This window comes from Coprinopsis cinerea, assembly GCF_000182895.1.
Source record: "Coprinopsis cinerea okayama7#130 chromosome 1 map unlocalized cont3.1, whole genome shotgun sequence".
NCBI classification, from domain to species: domain Eukaryota; kingdom Fungi; phylum Basidiomycota; class Agaricomycetes; order Agaricales; family Psathyrellaceae; genus Coprinopsis; species Coprinopsis cinerea.
The window spans coordinates 3,719,862-3,738,849 of record NW_003307544.1 but is presented as its reverse complement, the minus strand read 5'-3'; the positions used below and the strand labels follow the sequence as shown (position 1 = coordinate 3,738,849).

Genomic DNA, 18,988 nt, shown 5'->3' with positions numbered 1-18,988 from the left:
CTTCGTTGATTCTCGGATGTGATTTCGGGGAACCCTTCGAGCGGGCTGTCAAGCCCTCTCATGAAGCTACCAGACTGACGAGCTTGAGTAGACTCGTGAGAGCTCGTTACATGCAGCATAGTAGCCGCAGTTCATTTGCGCTCATTTTCCATCCCGGCTATTCATTGTGGTCTTTAATGAAACTACGGAGCGAGGAGATATCTCCTCCATGCAGGGACTTGAACTGCATATCACGCCAGGGTACCCTCATCCCCTCACTAATCTTCTTCAAGTTGCGAAATCACATCGCGAGTGTCGTCATAGGTATAATGTGAATACGCAACTGAACCGATCCACAGGGCCACACTCCCAACTACGGTCATTTCAAGCGTTTTAAAAAGAGTATGCGCGTCCCGAGGGACTGCGTCGTCGGAATTCTAATTGCAAAAAGGTAGAGTGGTGACCTTGGGAGGGTAATGTGATGATTCCCGAAAGGAACTTAGAACTCACTATGAAGTAAGTGCTGCCGGGCCTCGAGGCTTCTTTCACCCCCGCATCGTCACCGTCACATTTCAGCGAATTCCGAGGTCGTGTAATACCAGCCATGGAAGTGGTGTGAGTTGCGACCATGGGACGTCTGGCATGGCATCCATCCCGACTGATCTCGCACTTCCGCAGCCCATCTTAACCCGATGTGAGCACTATGACTATGCCGTGCATTGAATACCATTGATGAACTGAATGCCGATGATCAGTGAGGGAGTTAGGGGCTATTCATATCTCTCCTCTGGCGCTTAAGGCCAATTGAGCTGCTGTTAATGGGCGGAGGAGAGGAGGACTTGTGGAGGCGTCACGACGTCGATGTCCGTAATCCGTGACCTCCAACGTACGACCGTAGGTAGGCGATGTGGTACTAAAATACCTCGTTTGTGGAAAGTCAACTAACCAACTCCGCAACATCTCAGCATATTCACTGGGAACCCGTTCCACAGGCCCGCACTCAACCCTCACTCCACCAAGACTTCGAAACTTCTCTAATTCGATGAAATCAAATGACGAGGCGGTTGTTCTGATAGACATCGGAGGAAGGAGGTCAGGTTTCGGACGGTCCGTATGACAATGAATGCGTTGTATCTTATGACCTCCGTTCAGAATCAGCTAATGCATCTATCCATCCACCCGACAGCGTGTTTTCGAAAGTTCGACGACGCCACGAACGCCCGAGTCGTAAGACCCATCATCGTCGTTGCACCATAGATAAGGAAAAGAACCACGAAACGACAGAGGACAAGACCGAACACCTTTGCAATGGGAGGTTCGATCTCTTCACAGAACCGCTTCAAATTCAATTTTCGGAGTGGTTCGAAGCGGATAGGTCGTCCCGACCACTCGAGTGACTTCCAGATGGCCATATCAAGACCACCACGAACTCGAAAGAAGCGGTAGGCACCCTTCTGTCGAGATGTCAAGCGATCAGCAGGGGCAGAGAGTTGCCCCGTTGCAGTCATGCTCTGACGGTAATTTAGCAGGCGGCGAACGACGGCGAGATACAAGAGAAGCTCGCCTGTATATGAGCTTGATTTTCACACATCTCGTTCTGTCTGATGGAATGTGTCAACGAAGGAGGTGTACCTAATACTCGTACATCTGAACAAGTGATAGGTGACAGCAGAGCTGTGTGAACTGTCGTCGAATCGTTGACCGTATGGTACATCTGTGGGCGGCAAAGATATTGTAAGTCGAGTATAGGAAAAGACCGTAAGCGCGACGGGCGAACCACCACTCTCTAGCCAATAGCCGGGAATTTGGATCCCTGGAATAACGACAAGAACGACAAGGCCAAGTAGAAGTGTGCTGTACATTTGACAAGGGATGGGTGGCTGAGTAACTGATAAGTGTGATAGCACTCGCACAAGAGCGAGATTCAATACATTTGATTTGCAAAGAAGGTTATAGGGTTGATGATGCATGACATGGTAGCCCAGGCCCTAGTCCCAAGTGGCGCCCGAACGTTCGAGCATTGGTAAAAAAAACCTTTCTCGACATCCTTCCGTTGACATTCGGCACCCAGACATGTACACCATTACAGCTTCGCCGGGTTCTTCCATTGCGGCGCGCGTTTCTAGACGAAAGAGTTTGGTAAGTTCAGTAAGTCTTCTCGAGAGAAAACTTTTGATAGCTCAAGACACCGGGCAGCGCTGCCGTAATCCACACTTCAAAGACCCAAACCAGAGTCAAGCGCCGAAAAAGGTCTTAGCTGAATATGAATGAAAAGACAGGACTCACTTCGCTGAAAGCCTTCAAACCCTCCTGTAAAGATACATCAGAAGTGACGCAGTTGATTAGTATACACATTCATCCAAGGTTCTACGAAGTTCTATCGATAAAAGGAACGTACCTTGATGTTCTGGCCTGTATACGTCGCCTTGCTCTCGGGGCCCAAGACATGGTGTGGGAGCATGACTGAATGGCCAAACTCTTGCGACAGCAGGAGAGCACGCTTGGTCGCTTGGACTGCATCCGGCGAGTTTTCAAGGATCTGTTTAGCAACGGCTACAGCCGCTGGCAGGAGCTCTGACGCTGGTACGACCTGATTGACGCTACAAGACAGCGAATGAAAAAGGATAGATTAGTGACTCCATAGCACAAAATTAGATTTTGAATTGTAGGTGGAAAAGGTGGTGCAAACACCAACCCATGGCCTTAGGCAAGACGCTTGAACATCGGAGTTGGATCTCTCCCCCGTCCAAAGAGAAACCAAAGGGCGCCACGGGAAGTCTAACGAAAGGAATGGTATGGAGTGTTGTAAGTGAGGCACGAGGAAAGAGTGGGCGATATCCCCACCGCAGCATCCTGGCGCTGTCCATCGCGAACGTCGAGGCACGGCCGAAACCAGCCCATGAGCCCGCCAACATCAAAGTGGGGCGAAACGACGTTAGCCTCGAGGATCAAAGCCTCGGGAAGGATTCCAGAAAAAGAATGCACCCCAAAATACAAATGCGCAGGAACTTGTGGAGTGGGAGCGAGGCTGAAACGAACGACGACTTACAATCCAAAACGACCTTGGGCCTCGGGGGCGCTGATCGTCTTGCCCAATAACAGCAACTCGGAAGCAAGCTGTATAGCGGTATGACGATTCGCGGGAGAAGAGTTTGGGAGGCGAGGAGAAGATCCGGAAAGGCGTGTCGGTCATGGATTGAGAGTCCAGGCATTCATTTGGGGGGCGGAATGGCAGGTACATGGCGGAATCAAAAAAGAGGTGGTCAGCGATGAGCTCATAGGAGGGCGATCGACAGGTATGCCTGTCAAACAATCAAACGGAAGCAAAGAGGCGTACCTGGTGTCCCGCGATTTGGGTCAAACGAGGAATCCCTGCAGGTGAAGTGAGATGGTCAGTACCGTTGAAACTCCAAAGGATGTTGCCAATAAGCCTATTCTTGGGACAGAGTGCCTGGGAATACAGTAGCCGCCTTCCAATAAGCCAAATTGCGAGAATTCGTGGACCTCGGCATGGTGAAAGAGGCGTCTACCGTAAAGACGGGAGTCATAGGGTCCCACATCTTCCAGAACGCAGCGAGAGAAGAAACTATAGCGATAAAGGCAAAGCTTACCTCCTTGGATTGCAATAACCCCGCGCTTAACTTCAGGGAGCGCGAACTTGGCGTTCTCAGCGGCAATGACATAGTCGCAGTTCAAAATCATCTCCATGCCTCCACCATAAGCGCCGCCGTTCACCGCGGCAATGAAAGGCTTCTTCGACTGGCGACGAGAGATGGAACCAAAGCCATAGGGGTTGTTCAACACCCGTTCCTGCTCGTCGACAGTACCGCTCTGTTGGTCGTTATTCCATCTGTATAAATAGGATGATGTCAGTGAGAGCGGGCCCAAGTGAGATGAGAGCGATATTTCGCGAGAGAGCGCTCGATGGTCGGCAAGGTGGACTTCTCTGGCTTCCCATCGACGACAGGTGCAAGCAAGGACAAGCAGAGTGCAACTTACGCCTTCAAATCGGCTCCCGCACAGAACAGTCGACCTGCTCCAGTCACTATGACGACCCTAAACAGCACCGCGTACGAATCAGGCTAAAGTTGAGTCTCAAGAGACAAACTACGCACCACAGCGATGGCTCCTCCTCGAACCAATTCAGCACTCTTCGCAGGTCTTCATCCATTTGTGGCGTCATAGCGTTCAACTGCCTTGGGCGGTTAAACGTGAGAAGCAGGACATGTTCGGCGGGGAACGAGACGATGAGTTGCTCTGACGTCTTTGGGGGGTTGAGAGAGCTCATGTTGGTCAATCTCCAGCGATGTGGTTGGAGTAGATCGAAGGAGGATAGTTGGACAACGAGCGCTCTCCTATACCCCAGTCCTCTGGTCACCATATACCTATCCGGGTTCGGCAATTGATTGCCGGTGAATTTCCGGCCTTGACCTCCTGGTCTGTTTACGAGCGACTCGTTGGCACATAGGAGACCAAACGGCTGTTCAAAGTCGCATTGAGCTTTTCACAAGAGCCGTAGGATGGGTGGGGGGAGATAAGGGTGCTCCCTCCGAGAAGCTCTAGATAGAGGCGCCCAGTCCCGAGGTGCAAAGGAGGTTGAGACGCTCGCGGAACATAGTGCGGGGGAGAAAGGGAGCGGAAGGGTCAAAAGTTGACTTGGACCACGCGTTCTATTTCCCCAACTCAACAGCTAGTGTCGTCATCCATCACCAGGAACCATGAAGCAAGGCAGCGGAAGTAGTACGCAAACCTCCAAAAGGGGAGTCAAAAAACGGTCAAAAAATACAATAACAAAGGCGCTCCATATCTTATCACGATATCTGCACAAGCTTTCATCAAAGTGGATGCGTGCTTGAACGCCGAGGCCTCGTCACTGCTTGGAAGTTGGAGTTGAACGGTCTTACGGGACGATTTCCGCGCAAAGAAATGGAGGAAAAGCAAGATATATGATCGACGTTGCTAGGAAGAGGCTACATGTACAATGGTATGACTTCATTAAGTTTTCCATTCTTACATTCGGTATACAGAGCTCCGAATAAATAGGACTAGTGGTAGTCAACTAGGCCATAGAAGGCGTGGTATGGTGCGTATGGTATGTCGTACAATTGCGAGGTGGTGGTATTGCGATGGTTGAATACTGAGACAAGGCTTGCATGCGAGAGTCGTTGGAAAGCGAAGATAGCGATGATGGATGATGAACTGGACGGAAGCTGATGGTCGTATAAAAATCGAACTGGCAAGAAGAAAGCTATAACCAATACATGAGACGCGAACATTTTTTTTTTCAATGCATGAGGAGACATACCGATGCAGGGTATCAAACAATCATAGCGATTATTTGAAAGGGCACTCTGGGGAGTGACTGCCTCTCCATCCGCAATGGCAGCATTGTGGTGAGCTGTGGTTGATACACGAGCTCGAAGACTGGGGTGAAGGTTGCTGGTGCTGGTGTTGGTATCGCAGTTGGTGGGAGGATGATGATGATGTTGAGCTCTGGCAGCGGAGGGCAGCCGAGTCAGGGAAAGGAACTGGTGTTCTCGAGCACATTGTTGGTTGTGAGATTGCTAAGGGGCTCGAGGAGAAGAGAGGAGACGACGACGGAGGGCAGGTTGTTGGATGGGATAACAGCGAAAGTGGTAGGGCCTTTTATCCATTTTCAAGATGCACCGGCATTGCCCAGATTGTCCGAAGCATTTGACGGCGCCAAAAAAAGGACTGCATCCCGTGCCTCCGTTTGAGCCGTTGATATGACAAACGAACTCACATCTTGAAACTGGCGTTGGATCGTAAGAAACAAGTCTACAATCTTGCCCTGTGCAAATTGGGTTGTGCGGTGCCATCTAAATTTGAACGTCAGCAGGACCAATCCCCATTCAGTCAGCCGAACCGAGTCACCCCAACCAAACCGGCTCGGATCCAGCTCACAAGCTCCTCAGCTCGTTCCCCATCGCGAACGCATCTCTCTGGGCGTGGCTAAATGTGGTTAGACGAAATGGCTCAGAATCCAGAAAAAAATTACCCTGTCTTCTCTCTCCCTCCTCTCTTTCACGATAATCCCCGGGTTGCGGCCCCGCCGCGGAAGAAGTCAAAGATCCTACAAAGTTTTGGGTCATAGGAGCAGACACGTTGACACCATGAGTTTCTTCTTCTCGCGTTGGGTGCAGGACGAAGAGACTGGGCCGTGTGATACGACAAGCACAAGAGAATATCCTCTTTGAAATTGCGGAGCCCTCCAAAGGCCCAACCCCATCACACCAACTCAAAAAATACAAAGGGGGACGCGACACATCTCGACAGGGACGTGTTGTAAGGCACTTCACCCGCGCGCGTGTGTATGTCAAACCTCCACAAAGGCATAAGAGGGAACTTGGGGGGGAACACGTCTGCTATTCAAGACGGGCATCATAACATAATTGACGTATTCACTTTGGTGAGCGTGTCCGTAAGTGACGATTGCGATGCCCGTTCGACCAAGGCCGGGATCCTCTTGCGCAGCTTGGAGAGTCTTGGTTTCTTCGCTCGTCCTTCCCACATCACACCCAACATGAGCACTCGTGAGAGAAGACAAAACGTTATCATACCTTTTCCGTCTAAACCAAAACTTCATGGGGAACATCACACTGTAAAAAGAAACGTTATCCCTTTTTTCTTCAAGGCAATGGCGATCGCTGTTAAAATCTTGACAGGCCGGGGAGTCTAAAAACGTTGGAATCAAGGTACGTACTTTTTTCCTTCTCAAGCCGTTTCCCTTGGAAGTTGGAACAAGAATAAGCCAACATGTAACGGAGATTCGTAAGGCGGAAGGTACGCGCCGCGTTGAAATGTTTTCACTTCAGAGTTCTATCGGAATCGACACACATAATACAAAGGCAAGCGAAACCCGGGCCTACTGGCATCTTCTCCGACGAAGAGATAAGAGACGCGCCTTTTCTATGATCGAATCTTCTCGGCCACCAGAAGACGAAGAGATAGGACACGCTCTGACGCCGAACCTTGCTTGGCGAATTGACGCGCTGGGTACTGCTCCGGGGCGCTCGGGAACGAGGCAATTGTGCACGTCGCAGAGAGAGAGACCAGTTCATCTGTTTGCTTGATGGTTTCTGGTCACCCACAACTGACCACATACCGGGAAGTGAGCAAGTCGACCACGCGACCCATTCACGGTCTTTGCGGACCTACGAGCCCTCTTCAAATTCCCGGTCTTCACAAATAATTGTGCAGTATGACGCGCACTTCAAAGGGGAAGGAAGATCAATCGAGGAACATGCAAACGCGGCACTTCATGATCATGAATGAGCCCAAATGAAACGCACGTTGATGAAAAAGGTTCCCGTATAGCGGAGTAAGCGCCCTTCATCAAAGGAGAGGCACCACTGGCACTCACACGAAAAGGCCCTGCCGTGCACCATCAGTAAATCACAAAGATGAAAGAGAATTTGACATCATCCCAATAGTCCAAAATGGCTTTAACGCTATCCGCAATGCCCGCATCTCTTTCATCGCCTCATAGCCTCCATGGAGGTAGTAACGCTCGCCATACAGCCCACGGCATCCAAATGTCCTCGGGTTCTGTGATTCCCTCAGAAATTAAGAACATGAGGCGAGGAGTTGGGAATTCCAAAGGAATCGGAAATAGGCTTTGGTTGCTGGACATACCGACCTTCTCAATTGATTACCCACAACACCTCACAAGACCCTCGGGCATCGAGATAGAAGAATAGCTGAATTGAAACCCCGTAATAAATCCCGGTAATATACAGCAAATGTGACTAACCACCTTTGACCTTCTTTGGTGCATCTTTGTACCATTCCGGAACCTCATTCGCCTTTGGAATCAGCTTCCTGCGCAACTCTCGGATTTCCCGTTCCTCCTCTTCTTCCCGTTCCCTTCGTTTCTGCTCCAGTTCTCGATGCCGTTGAAGCTCCTTCTCTCGAATCATCTCTTCAAACTTGGCACGCTCTTTCAGCCTAGAGTCCAATTCGAACTTGAAGGGTTGGGGTACGACGGGCTGAATGTTCTCTTTTCGGTGCGGTAACTCGGCTTCACGTCGAGCCTTGAAGTCTGGTATAGAACCCTTCTTCTTGTTGGCTTTAGACGATCCACCAAGACGGTCTGACTGTTGTGATTCACGGTTACGAGCTTCTAACCGGGCGTCGACATGGAAGTTGAATTCGTGAGGGATAGTCGCGCGAATAACCTGCATGACAGATCAGCTCTACGCTCCGGCGCTCAAACTAAAAGCAAGATTACGAACGCTTCTCTTTGAGGACGTGGACCCACTCGCGACCTGTTCGGTTGAAGGTCGAGACAGTGAAGACTTGTCCGCCGATTTGATCTTCGTCTCTTTGTGGTGCGAATCTCGTAGCCGTGGAGTTACCGCTCTGCTAGTCCCACCAGTTGACGACGAGGCGTTGGCCTTCTCCCGTTCGGACTCGGATTTGTTCAGACTGCTGGACCTGCTGCTTCTGGTAACCCTTGTGGTACCAGACGTTCTCAGTCGTGTTCTTGGTAGCTCGCCCGTGACTGTCGACCTGGACCTAGAACCAGACGAGCGACGTCGAACAACCTTCCGAGTCGGCGGTACATCCTCCGCTGATTTATTGGATGTCGACCCCTTGTCAGGAGCAGAAGGGGCGTTAGGTTTAGCTCTTTTCCGCGCTGGACCGTCGTCAGATGGGTTTCCGGCCGGCCTCTTGCTCGATGAGGTTAGAAGAGGCTTTGGTGGAGGTGCTTCCTCGACAGCACCTTGCCGCACACGAACTCCTCGCGCTTCCGAACGGGGCTTTTCAGGAGAGAGTTGAGATAACGTCAAAGGGCTGTCATCAGTCGAAGTCGATGGTACGCATGGGGCAGATGTGCCTGCCATCGAGTCTTGTGAGTATGCAGTAACGGGTTTAGACGTGGGTTTAGAGCCACTTTCGACATGTCTAACGGTAGGGAGAAAATCCGAGTTAGCACTGCTACTCGGACGTTAGCTCCAGCGATTAAAGGACATACTCGGCAGTGGTTAAGATCTGTTCACTGTACGTTAGCAGACGAGCTGCAATGCCGCCCAGAGCAACAGAGTCTCCGCTGGAGTCGGCGTGAGTTTCCTGTACTCCATCTGGTGGCTTGGACGTCGATGGGCCGTCTGATGAGAAGCGCGGTGCGTTCATGCCGCTGCGGCAGTCATTCATAGAAGGGGCCACAATAGTCCCTCTCCGCCGTCGAGCTTTCGGGACAGGTTCTGTGATTTGGACCTGAGTGAAGTATTACGTGGGTGCCAATCAGCCATTGGGCGGATGAAGAACATTGGAAGGACGGTGACTTACAGGGTGAGGTGCTTTGTTCTGGGGTACTGATGGCTCTTGATTTGGGGCTGGATTGTGTTTGGAGACAGGAGGGGGCGCTGAGTCAGGTGGAGGTTTCGATGGAAAGGTCAATGGGATGGTTTCACGGTCATCTGCCAAGGAGCTAACTTGAGCCTTCAGATTGTCGATGCGTTCTCCCGCTGGAGATGCTGGAAAGACATCTGCCTTTGGGAGCATCCCTGTGAGTCGGGTGATCGCGCTAGGCTTCGGTCTTGCCGTATTAACACGGCTCTTCCTGGTTCTTGGGGATCGTTGGGAGGGTTTGTTGTCTTCAAGGAGTTCTGATGATCCAGCATGATGCTCTGGTGGGCACGGAGCTTTGGAATCGTTTCTGCCCGACGGTCTAGGCGTCAGGTCGCTGAGCCTTAGGGGACGATCGCCGAGTCTGGGTGGTGCCGGGGTTGCCAGGAGGTCGTCTACACCGTTAAAGAAGTCCTCGCCGTCATCAGCGAGCAAGTAATCTGCTGTCCTAGTGGAGGTTGGGATTTGAAACGAGAATGAGGCGTTCGAAGCATCAGGTAGATGCCTAAGGCTGAGACCCTCGCCCATATCGAATGAGGGCGACATCGTTCCAGAATGACCCTGGATTTCTGTGCACAGTTTTCAGGCGGGAGAAGCTCGAGCAGCCGCACGGCACTCACCTTGGTATTGAGGGTGGCGGTGATTAGGCTCCTCCGTTGTCTTCTCCGTCGCTGTAGCCAGAAACGTTGGCAATCGTCGTTGTGGTCGTGGACCAAGTTGAACTCGCCGTCGTTGAGTGGCGCGCCAACCGCGCTTGATGCTCACGTGATCGAGTCCCATTTGTCTCGGTCGCGTCCACAAAACCAAAGTTCCCTCGCTTATTTCTGGTCCACGATGTTCTCTGACCAGTAAGTCGTTTTTTCATTTGATCGAGTGTCTCCTGAAAATACAGTGTCCAGGAAATAGAAACCTCAAATAATGAAGTCAGCTATGACCGAGTCAACAAAGCAAACCACAGCGCCAACCCGTGGCCGAAAGTTCTTGGGATCTACGCCGCACCAGGACCAGCTCGTTTGCCTCTATTCTCTGACTTGGGAAAGGAATTCACAAACCAAGTCGTCGTCGCATTGCAAAACCTTAAGGAGAAAAGAAGCATGGCACCATGGCCATGGCTCACGAACTCGTCTTCTGACCAAATTTCATGATGTCGGAGTAGCGCCGCTTTCTAGGTTCCGCCTATCTTTCAGATAATCGCATCTGTGTACAACATGCTGGCCATGATGCTACTCGTCTGTGGCGCCTTCGTCCAGCCTTGGACTAGCCCTGCAGCTGGATCAAATGGCCTCACCTAAACTACCACCCTGCAGATCCCGGGAAGTCTTCGTAGCCTCGTGTCTATTTCTGGGCTGCAAATCATGTTTCTTGGGATCCTGGCTACTAAACACCGATTACCTGGGATTGCTTGTGGTCTTTTCATAAATTTTTGCTATCGACTGCCTTCTCTGACACCCCTTGGGTTCTTCAGCCACACCGCTATCTTCGGGGCACCAACTCCAAAACACGTTCGGGCAGAACATTTCGAGAACGCTCGGAAATTGCCTGTGCCAAGGGACCTCATCCACAACGCATGCTTCCTCATCAAGCCTTTCTGGCTTATCGGATTTATTGGTCCTGACTTCTAGGAATCACGGTTAGCTCGTATTGGTACGACACAGTCCTCCCACCCACTCCCTTTCTCGACTTGCACCAGATGCAACCTGGCCTTGGTTACCTTCGAAAATTGTATAGACTTGACCTTTTCTACGTCCTCGATCAAGTAAACTTCTCGCTCGTCCCCGCCCGATCGTTCCAGGAACCCAGTTGACCACTTCCAGTGCCCCAAGAGCCAGCAGTTTGGCTCACCACATTCTGCTACTACGAGAAAACGCACGTCACTCCTTACGCTGGATTCCCTCCATTCGTCTCTTCAAATGACGACCCACATCTTGAATAATTGGTTCTTTTCAGTTCTAGAATCCACCCAACTCCCTGTTCGGTGATTTATGGAGCGAGCAGGTTGGTGCCAAGATTATCCACTTGCGGGCTCGCGACTCACCTGTAACCTCGGGGTGGGCGGCTCATCTGTGAACGACGAGGTCAATTTCGAGACTCTCCAGCTCAATATCGGCACGATATGTGTCCCGACGACTCGACTCTCCCGTTGTCGCGGGTAACCGACTCCTTGAACATGAACAAACTCTGCCTCGAGTCTTTGACCTGGTCTATCTCGTAATCTAGCCGCCTACTCCGGCTCCTGCGTCTATTTATACACAAGGTAACCGATCGAATTCGAATACACTCAGCCTCACCACAATATTGACGTTTCATAGGACAAAACTCTGTTGTACACATTGCCCACTTAAACAGCAACTGATTTTTTTTGGCGCAAGGGGCGAAGAGATGGTACCATTCGGTCACCAAGCAATCCCCGAGCGTTCCTGCGGTGATCATGACCACTGCAACCGACAACCGGTAACTCTACCTTCGCGCATGCCCGAACGCGACTCGAGAACAACTGCCTGTACCTCGCAAGTTGGTTGACCGACGACTCAGCCACGAGCTTCACCAGCCTTTGTTCGCCCAGCTCGCTTTGTCGCTAAACCTCGGATATGCTTTGATCGAACCATGCAGTTCCGCAATCATATCTTTTTTTACCTCTGCCTCGAGGCAAGAAAATAAATCCTGCAAAACGAACTGGATCGAAAGAGGATATCCACGACCTAATCGAATCTCTGGAACCCACCAGAAAAGAGACTTTCTTCTCGGTGCCTGAGTCTAAAACATATCATCCGGCTCGATTCACCAGCTTCTGCGACATCCAGTACCCACGCAACGTCAGTTCTGAGCGCAATATCGTCCTTCAGACTTCTCATCCCCATTCACCTCTTGCGAGGAAGCTTTTGTGTCATCTTTTTCGCGAATTATGCCTTTGAGAGGCCAAGCATCGGGACGGATCATGGAACCAACGCTTGTTTTTTCTCATAGCTCGGGCGATAATCAGATAGCGGAGGGCGATGTGGGATGATAAGGGAAACAGCAACGCCCAAGGCGGTTTCGGAACGATAGGAATGATGGAATACCCTCGGAGGACAAGCACTCAAGCCAATCGACACCGGTCCGTGGTTTGGTTGGATTGACGACATCGAGTCGACATCGCGTGGTTGTGGATGCGGATGTTGGAATAGCGTAATGTGTAACCCCGGCTAACCTACAACAATTAACAAACGTCGATGTTCCTTGATTCAGGTCATTTCATTAGACCCGACGAAGGGATGAAGGGGGAAAAAATAGCATACTTTGGAGGCAGGAATACACCCAGACTATGTCTTTTTTTACACTATGGCGAGGGGGTGCTGATCCTTTTGACTGACCAGCACCTCGACAGCTTCTCCAAACTCTTGGTCTTCACTCAATCCGTTTCGTAGCTTCTCTGCGAGGATTGGGAGGTATCCGCGTTCGGTGTTCGTGTGACCACCTGCGCCAATCCGGAAGAAAGGAAGTGAGTAGACGAAAATAACAATGCTGCATACCACTTACAGAGAATGACGTGCTTGCCAGCTGCGACTGACGCCAGAACTTCGTGCTGGAATAGAAAAGGAGAGTAAGTTTCCTTTCTAGCCTGGAGCATAAAGAAGTGAACTGGACTGACATGCGACATCTCCCCAGTAAAATACACATCGGCCGGCTTTCCGACGAGCATGGATCCACCGGACCCAGCACAAATGGCAATCGTTTGAACCAACTTTGATGGACTCCCTTCCGCCACATCAGGGTAACCAACTTGCACTGCATAGCAATTAATAATGACACCAAGGCAAGTTTGGTTAGTTAATCCCACAGAATTAAATAACCGGGCATAGCTTTCGGTAGTATGTTGCAACCCCTTGACTCACCGTTTGCAAGCTTCAAGTGCGATTTGATCCTCCGCACGAGTTCGTCGATTTCGATGGGTTGGTTAAGCGTCACCAACCTTCCTTCGGCGCCTTCGGATTCACCATTTGCGCCAAGCTTCAAGCCTACCAAAGGCTCGACTATTCCCTCTTCAGGCGAGGATGACGACGACAATGACGACCCCAGCATTCCGCGGGCAAGCCAATCGTTGATACCACCCCACACAGAGTCCAGAGCCGTGTGTGGGCTGTACACCGATACGCCTTCTGCGGCACACTGCAGGAGCGATCGTTGCAGAGGGTTCGCGAGCGTCAGTGATTGAAGCCCCTTGAAGATCGTGGGGTGATAAGCGACAATCACGCTGGTCTCCTTCGCTAGCGCTTCCGAGAGAACAGAAGTAGTCAAGCTGAAGGATGTAGGTGTTTAGAGAGGGCCGGACAGGTACGTGACCAAGTTCATCAGCTCAATTAGCTTAAATCGCAAGATAAACCAAGTGATTCCTCACTCTATAGTGAGAAGGACGCGGTTCCTGCCTCTTCGTTGAACCGGTGACTCTGGAGGTAGGGTTCAGAACCTGTCAATCGAAAAGCTACGAGCAGATCGAAACAGAGAACACACCTAACAGCAGGCCAACCTGTTACCAAAGACCGCAAACTCAAGTCAATAAACCTTTCATACAAAGAAAAACGCGTCCAAATGGAAAGACGAGTAAAGCAATCATGGTCTGACATTATCCCATTTCTCAGCAAGCCGAAGTGGCGCGATCCGTTCCATCGCCCTGCAAACCGACTTGAGCAAGGGGTTCGACATTGTCGTACTATGGGGCAGTGGGGGTTTGGTTTTAAGCTTTTTGTTGAGCTATCACTGTCGTAACTTCTTTCAGTTGACCGGTTCGGATCCAGCGCAGGGTGACTGTGATTGCTGGGCTTACGGTGCTTAAGCGCCGGTGGACCTTGAGGCTCGTCGGAGGAGCACAGTGGAGGGACGAAGCTGTTGATGGTGGTTCGAAGGAAAGCCTGCAGTAGAACCCCACGTCATTCGATCAAACGCGATCAATTCCGGTTCCCCATCAGCGAGAGCCAAATAGGAGCGAACCAGGGATCATCGCCAGATTCACCAAATTTAAACCTGTCTCCTTTGTGGAATCCGTATTTCAACTCGCGAGATCCTTAGGTGAAGGATAGAACGTGGTTGGGGAGCTGTAAAGACAAAAAGAAGCGTGGGGCTTTATCTTTTGACCCTTGCCGGAATTGCTGTAACATTCCCGTAATTTTGAAGTAATGGATCCAGCACGCGTTTCTCTAGGAATGGGCCCAGTGGTAGTAGTAAGGACTATGGCATACCATGTGGTGCAAATAGCCTTTGACGAAGGACGGGAAATGGAGGCCCGGGATCATTGCCGACCTCCTGGTCCTCATACAAAATCACTCGAGCTGGAATGCCCTTAGCCCATGGCTTGGGCGAAGCGCCGTTTGGAAATCTCAACAATGAGCACATACTTACTGGACGAGGAGACCAGGCCCGCCTTATCAAAGATGACGAAAGAACCTTGTCTTTTCCTTCGGGCTTCCAAATGGTTATCCGCACAGTCCTACAATTTTTCTCGGAATCACCCATACAACTTACCGTACACATCGCCCCGTCTTCTTAGGTAGTCTACTCTATATGGCACAAAGCTCCCTCGTTGTCGTGATCCTGTATTTCTGGGTGGAAGAAAAAATCCCATTCCGAGACGCTGAAGAATAGAGAGCCGACAGTACAACTCCTCTCACACACGTTCGCACAGGAGCGGTCAGGACATGGGGCATGTCGCCGGTCCTTCCGAAGCTCGCACAAGCGCCCAAACTATGTACCCAAACAAACCAGTTGAACCTCCAGTTCATTCCACCCAAGTCCGACCGACTTCACAACCATCCCATTTGATCGCGCATTTTTCTCTCGCTCGTTCGCGAACTCAAATTCAAGGGAAGCCGTCACTCCCGTTCAACTCCCACAGGAACCACAGTGACCACACGGTGTGGGGAAAGCGAGGGAAAGTTTCTTGTACCGGTACTTGAGAAGCTCCTCTACCCCACACACCTGTGTCACGGTATGCAGTACCGGTAATTTACTTACAAACAAGAGAGCTCGAGGTGGCGGAGGAGCTTCTTTCGGGCTCGGGTGTGGGTATCATCTCTCTGAGCAACCCGTGGCTCACGCTTGCCTTTCGGTATTCAGTATCCACGAAGTAGAATGTATTTCCCTGGAATTATGGGCACGATTGTCGGGCACCTCACAAAACTCGAGAAAGATGGTCCAGAATTTTTTACGTGGAATGCTCTTTTACTGAATACGACGCGGAAATTGCCTCGAACGCTCCAACAAACCCAACTTCAGAACAAAAGCGCATCAAGGGTACCTGGTTTGATATCTACAGGATTGAATTGGAGGAAAAAAGTCTGGAACGAAGGATGTACACACAGTCCGAGTCCGAGGTCGAGTCCAAAGTCAAGAATCAAGTTGTTGGCGGTGGCTCGCCTGAAAAAATGAGCAGTTTTGGATTCAAAATACAAGGCAACTACATACATAGGTACCGCATCGCTTAGCTCGGAGGCGGCCCTCCGGTGCTTGAAGTTCCGATTCCAAAGGCGCTTAATGTCTGCTCACTCAGACAGCGTTGTCCCAATACCCGCATAGACCGGAAAACACCACGACCGACAAAAAGATCTGATCACCTATCGATACAGGTACAGGTTTTACAAAGCCTACACGAGGGCTCGTGAATGTTTCCTTCCTTTCGCCCATACCGCAATCTTCAATCAAGGGCCCACTGTCTCAAGTTCCAATCCTTCCGAAGGCACAACCAAGGTCACCCGTCATATCAGAATGGCGGGAGAAAGAATGCGTCTCCGCAAACGTAGTTAGACCTGGAAATCTTCACTTAATCCTTTGGAGTACTTGAAACAGTGAAAACGGCGGCCTAGCAAGGCGTGCAGAGGTACCACGAGGGGAAGAGAAATCTCACTGATGTAGTCCATCAGAGTTGAATTCTGAATTTTGGGGATAGGCGCCCACAGAACAGGTGCGTTTTTTGCAAGTGTGACATAACATTTTCACGTTTCAGCCTCGCAGTACACCTACATGCAACGTCTCCGATTTTCCGTGAAGGCAACCACAATTAACAGGGCACTACACTGGCCCCCACTGCTCACCAAGGGACCACTGAGTAGGAAAACAAAAGATATCAGTCAGGAAAGGTTCATTGCAATAGAGAAAAAAAAGGAAGGGCCAAAATCTCCCGGAATCTCTCCGTCTGGGAGTCGAACCCAGCTTTCGCGCGCACGCTATTGCATGACAGGCGCGTGTACTAACCGATATACTAACGGAGACCTGATAGACAGGTCCAAAGTTAGCCACACATCACACCTTCTATCAACCTCATCTCACTCTCAAATTTGGCCAAAAATGAATCCAAGAAAACAACCAAACCGCAAACAGTGCCATTTGAAATGATTCGTTTTGCAGATAAAAGAATGAGAAACGAGAAGGATGTACTTGTCATTCTGAAAGCGTCTATCCTTAGAGTCTACTACGCTACTCCACATGCCGTGCTCTCTAGCAGTCCCCAAGGGTTGGAGGAAATCACCGATCGACCTCACTGCAAACAGAGAAAATGGTCAGAAGGTTTTCATTGCGTGGATGGAGGAAAGGGGGTACGCACCCGAACACAAGATCCATGGTACCAATAATGGCAACGGCGTCAGCCAACATGTGCTAAAAGAAAAAGAGAGTTGGTCAGACATGTTTCGGTTTGGCATCCTAATCGCTATAAGGGTGTCACATACATCTGGAAAAAGAAAATCATGTCAGCAGCTAAGCTCGTTCTTGGAAGTGAAAGGAACACGTACGTCTCATCATGAAGTCGGAGCCAGCAAGGTGAGCGAAACCGGGTGCACGGATGCTACATCTGTAGGGGCGGTTGGTGCCATCACTGAAAGTACCTTGTCAAGAGCAATCCTTGCACAGTGGACGATAAAGCACGCACGAAACGAGGTAGACACCCATCTCTCCCTTGGGTGCCTCAATGGCGGTGTAGGTCTCGCCAGGAGGAACGGAGTAGCCCTCGCTGAAAAGCTTGAAGTGGTGGATCAAGCTCTCCATGCTCTCCTTCATCATTGCTCGTGGTGGAGGAGTGAGCTTGTGGTCGTCGACCTTGACAACACCAGTGGGCATCTTGTTCAAGCACTGGGAGATGATACGGAGGGACTCTCGCATTTCCTGAACACGGCAGAGGTACCGGTCGTAGCAGTCACCGTTCTTGCCAACAGGGATGTCGAACTCGACCTAACGAACCAACGTCAGTCTTCGTTCCATCGAACACATATCAAACGACATACCTCAGCGTACTTGTCATAAGGAGCCACCTTACGAATATCCCAAGGGACGCCACTTCCTCTCAACATGACACCGCTGAAGCTGTAGTCCAACGCCTGCTGGGCAGTGACAACACCAATACCAATCGTCCGCTCCTTCCAAATACGATTGCCGGTAACGACTTCCTCAATTTCGTCTATTCTGCTGCCGAACTGGGTAGCCCACTTGAAGATATCTTCGAGGAGACCATGGGGGAGGTCAAAGGCGACACCACCGGGTCGGACGTAGGCGGCGTGTAGACGGGCACCGGAGACACGTTCGTAGAATTCCATGAGCTTTTCACGTTCTTCGAAACCCCAGAGGAAAGGAGTGAGACCACCGACATCCATGACGTGAGTGAGGACGGCCATGAGGTCTGGAAAGCAATGAGTTTATGGTGTCTTGTGAGGGAGGGAGGGTCCTTACGGTTGAGGATCCGGGTGATTTCACCAAAGAGGGTTCGGATCCATTGGGCACGTTCGGGGACCTGAACGTTGAGGAGTTTCTCGACAGCGAGGGAGTAGGAAAGTTCGTTCGTCACTGAAACAAAGGTTAACCTCGTCCTTTGGAGCTGCAATTGAATTGAACGAACTCATGGAGACGTAGTCGAGACGGTCGAAATAGGGAAGGGCTTGAGTGTAGTTTTTGTACTCGATGAGTTTTTCCGTCCCTCTGTGGAGAAGACCGATGTGCTGTTTGGAGTACGGGGTCAGCGGGGAAGCGGAAGAAAATTATAGGGACGGACAGGGTCAGCGCGTAGAATTTCCTCTCCGTTCAACTCCAAGATCATACGAAGCACACCGTGAGCAGCAGGATGCTGAGGACTGTCAAAAGGTTTAGACTGCGGTTTTATTGAAGGAACATTTGAAAACTCACCCAAAGTTGACTGGTTAATACGAATTCGAACGGTCAATCAATACTCGAGTCCACTTGGTCATTGGCAGAAACACGCACCGGTAAAGTGCCTCATCTTGGAATCAGCCTTGGTGCCAGGCTCAGGTAAAATCTCGCTGGCATGCATGCCCTGGAAAGCCTCAACGGTGTGATAGTCATGGGGAGTCCTGACTTTCTCTTGTTGGGCACGGACGGCGGTGGTGGAAAGCGACCTGCGCGCTGCGGATGCGGTAGACGGCGTCCTTGCCGAACGCGCTATTGAGCGCAGAAGCACCGAGGACATCGTTTGGAGTGTTGTCAACGGTGAGGAATAATTTAGCTGACGATGAGGAACGGCGACGACGACGAGGAGCACAACGAGCAGAGCGTTTTCGGAGTTGTGCGGGTGTCACGTCACGCTTTTCTACCACGTGATGCCTTGATTCCAGCCAATGAGCGAGGCGCGATTCTGAACGCCGCCTGCCCTTGACTGCTGTCTTGC

The 18,988-nt window shown here is 50.9% G+C and overlaps 7 protein-coding genes and 1 non-coding gene across 8 annotated transcripts; all 8 read right to left on the bottom strand.

Moving 5' to 3' along the window:
- Positions 1-280: 280 nt before the first annotated feature.
- Positions 281-1,693, bottom strand: CC1G_13776 (hypothetical protein; the record flags this gene model as incomplete). Its single annotated transcript, XM_002912198.1, has 6 exons — positions 281-352; positions 490-662; positions 870-892; positions 926-1,048; positions 1,198-1,433; positions 1,625-1,693. The coding sequence occupies 6 exons, from the start codon at positions 1,691-1,693 to the stop codon at positions 281-283; spliced, it is 696 nt and encodes a 231-aa protein (XP_002912244.1).
- A 369-nt stretch (positions 1,694-2,062) lies between these two features.
- On the bottom strand, positions 2,063-4,335 carry CC1G_00729 (enoyl-CoA hydratase/carnithine racemase; the record flags this gene model as incomplete). Its single annotated transcript, XM_001829498.2, has 8 exons — positions 4,095-4,335; positions 3,979-4,035; positions 3,591-3,829; positions 3,317-3,351; positions 3,029-3,096; positions 2,378-2,579; positions 2,266-2,289; positions 2,063-2,101 (listed from the first exon to the last, which is right to left on the bottom strand). Exons 1-8 carry the CDS (start codon positions 4,265-4,267, stop codon positions 2,063-2,065), a joined length of 837 nt encoding a protein of 278 aa, XP_001829550.1. The 5' UTR covers positions 4,268-4,335.
- A 689-nt stretch (positions 4,336-5,024) lies between these two features.
- CC1G_13775 (hypothetical protein) lies at positions 5,025-6,586 on the bottom strand (the record flags this gene model as incomplete). The annotated part of the gene is made up of 5 exons (XM_002912197.1): positions 5,025-5,227; positions 5,285-5,507; positions 5,744-5,819; positions 5,867-5,952; positions 6,323-6,586. The coding sequence occupies 5 exons, from the start codon at positions 6,584-6,586 to the stop codon at positions 5,025-5,027; spliced, it is 852 nt and encodes a 283-aa protein (XP_002912243.1).
- Positions 6,587-6,909: 323 nt separating this feature from the next.
- CC1G_13774 (hypothetical protein) lies at positions 6,910-7,336 on the bottom strand (the record flags this gene model as incomplete). The annotated part of the gene is made up of 3 exons (XM_002912196.1): positions 6,910-7,079; positions 7,159-7,211; positions 7,293-7,336. The coding sequence occupies 3 exons, from the start codon at positions 7,334-7,336 to the stop codon at positions 6,910-6,912; spliced, it is 267 nt and encodes an 88-aa protein (XP_002912242.1).
- A 412-nt stretch (positions 7,337-7,748) lies between these two features.
- Positions 7,749-9,897, bottom strand: CC1G_00728 (hypothetical protein; the record flags this gene model as incomplete). The annotated part of the gene is made up of 4 exons (XM_001829497.1): positions 7,749-8,177; positions 8,235-8,907; positions 8,978-9,219; positions 9,292-9,897. 4 exons carry the CDS (start codon positions 9,895-9,897, stop codon positions 7,749-7,751), a joined length of 1,950 nt encoding a protein of 649 aa, XP_001829549.1.
- Positions 9,898-12,427: 2,530 nt separating this feature from the next.
- CC1G_00726 (NGG1 interacting factor 3) lies at positions 12,428-14,031 on the bottom strand (the record flags this gene model as incomplete). Its single annotated transcript, XM_001829495.2, has 6 exons — positions 12,428-12,538; positions 12,702-12,805; positions 12,868-12,913; positions 12,980-13,116; positions 13,224-13,627; positions 14,012-14,031. 6 exons carry the CDS (start codon positions 14,029-14,031, stop codon positions 12,428-12,430), a joined length of 822 nt encoding a protein of 273 aa, XP_001829547.2.
- Positions 14,032-16,505: 2,474 nt separating this feature from the next.
- Positions 16,506-16,589, bottom strand: CC1G_20016. The gene has a single exon. It is a non-coding gene; the product is annotated as a tRNA-Asp (tRNA).
- A 200-nt stretch (positions 16,590-16,789) lies between these two features.
- On the bottom strand, positions 16,790-18,845 carry CC1G_00725 (NADH-ubiquinone oxidoreductase; the record flags this gene model as incomplete). Its single annotated transcript, XM_001829494.2, has 9 exons — positions 18,568-18,845; positions 18,490-18,499; positions 18,359-18,437; positions 18,206-18,305; positions 18,040-18,153; positions 17,598-17,989; positions 17,246-17,544; positions 17,109-17,191; positions 16,790-16,815 (listed from the first exon to the last, which is right to left on the bottom strand). Exons 1-9 carry the CDS (start codon positions 18,788-18,790, stop codon positions 16,790-16,792), a joined length of 1,326 nt encoding a protein of 441 aa, XP_001829546.2. The 5' UTR covers positions 18,791-18,845.
- Positions 18,846-18,988: the final 143 nt, after the last annotated feature.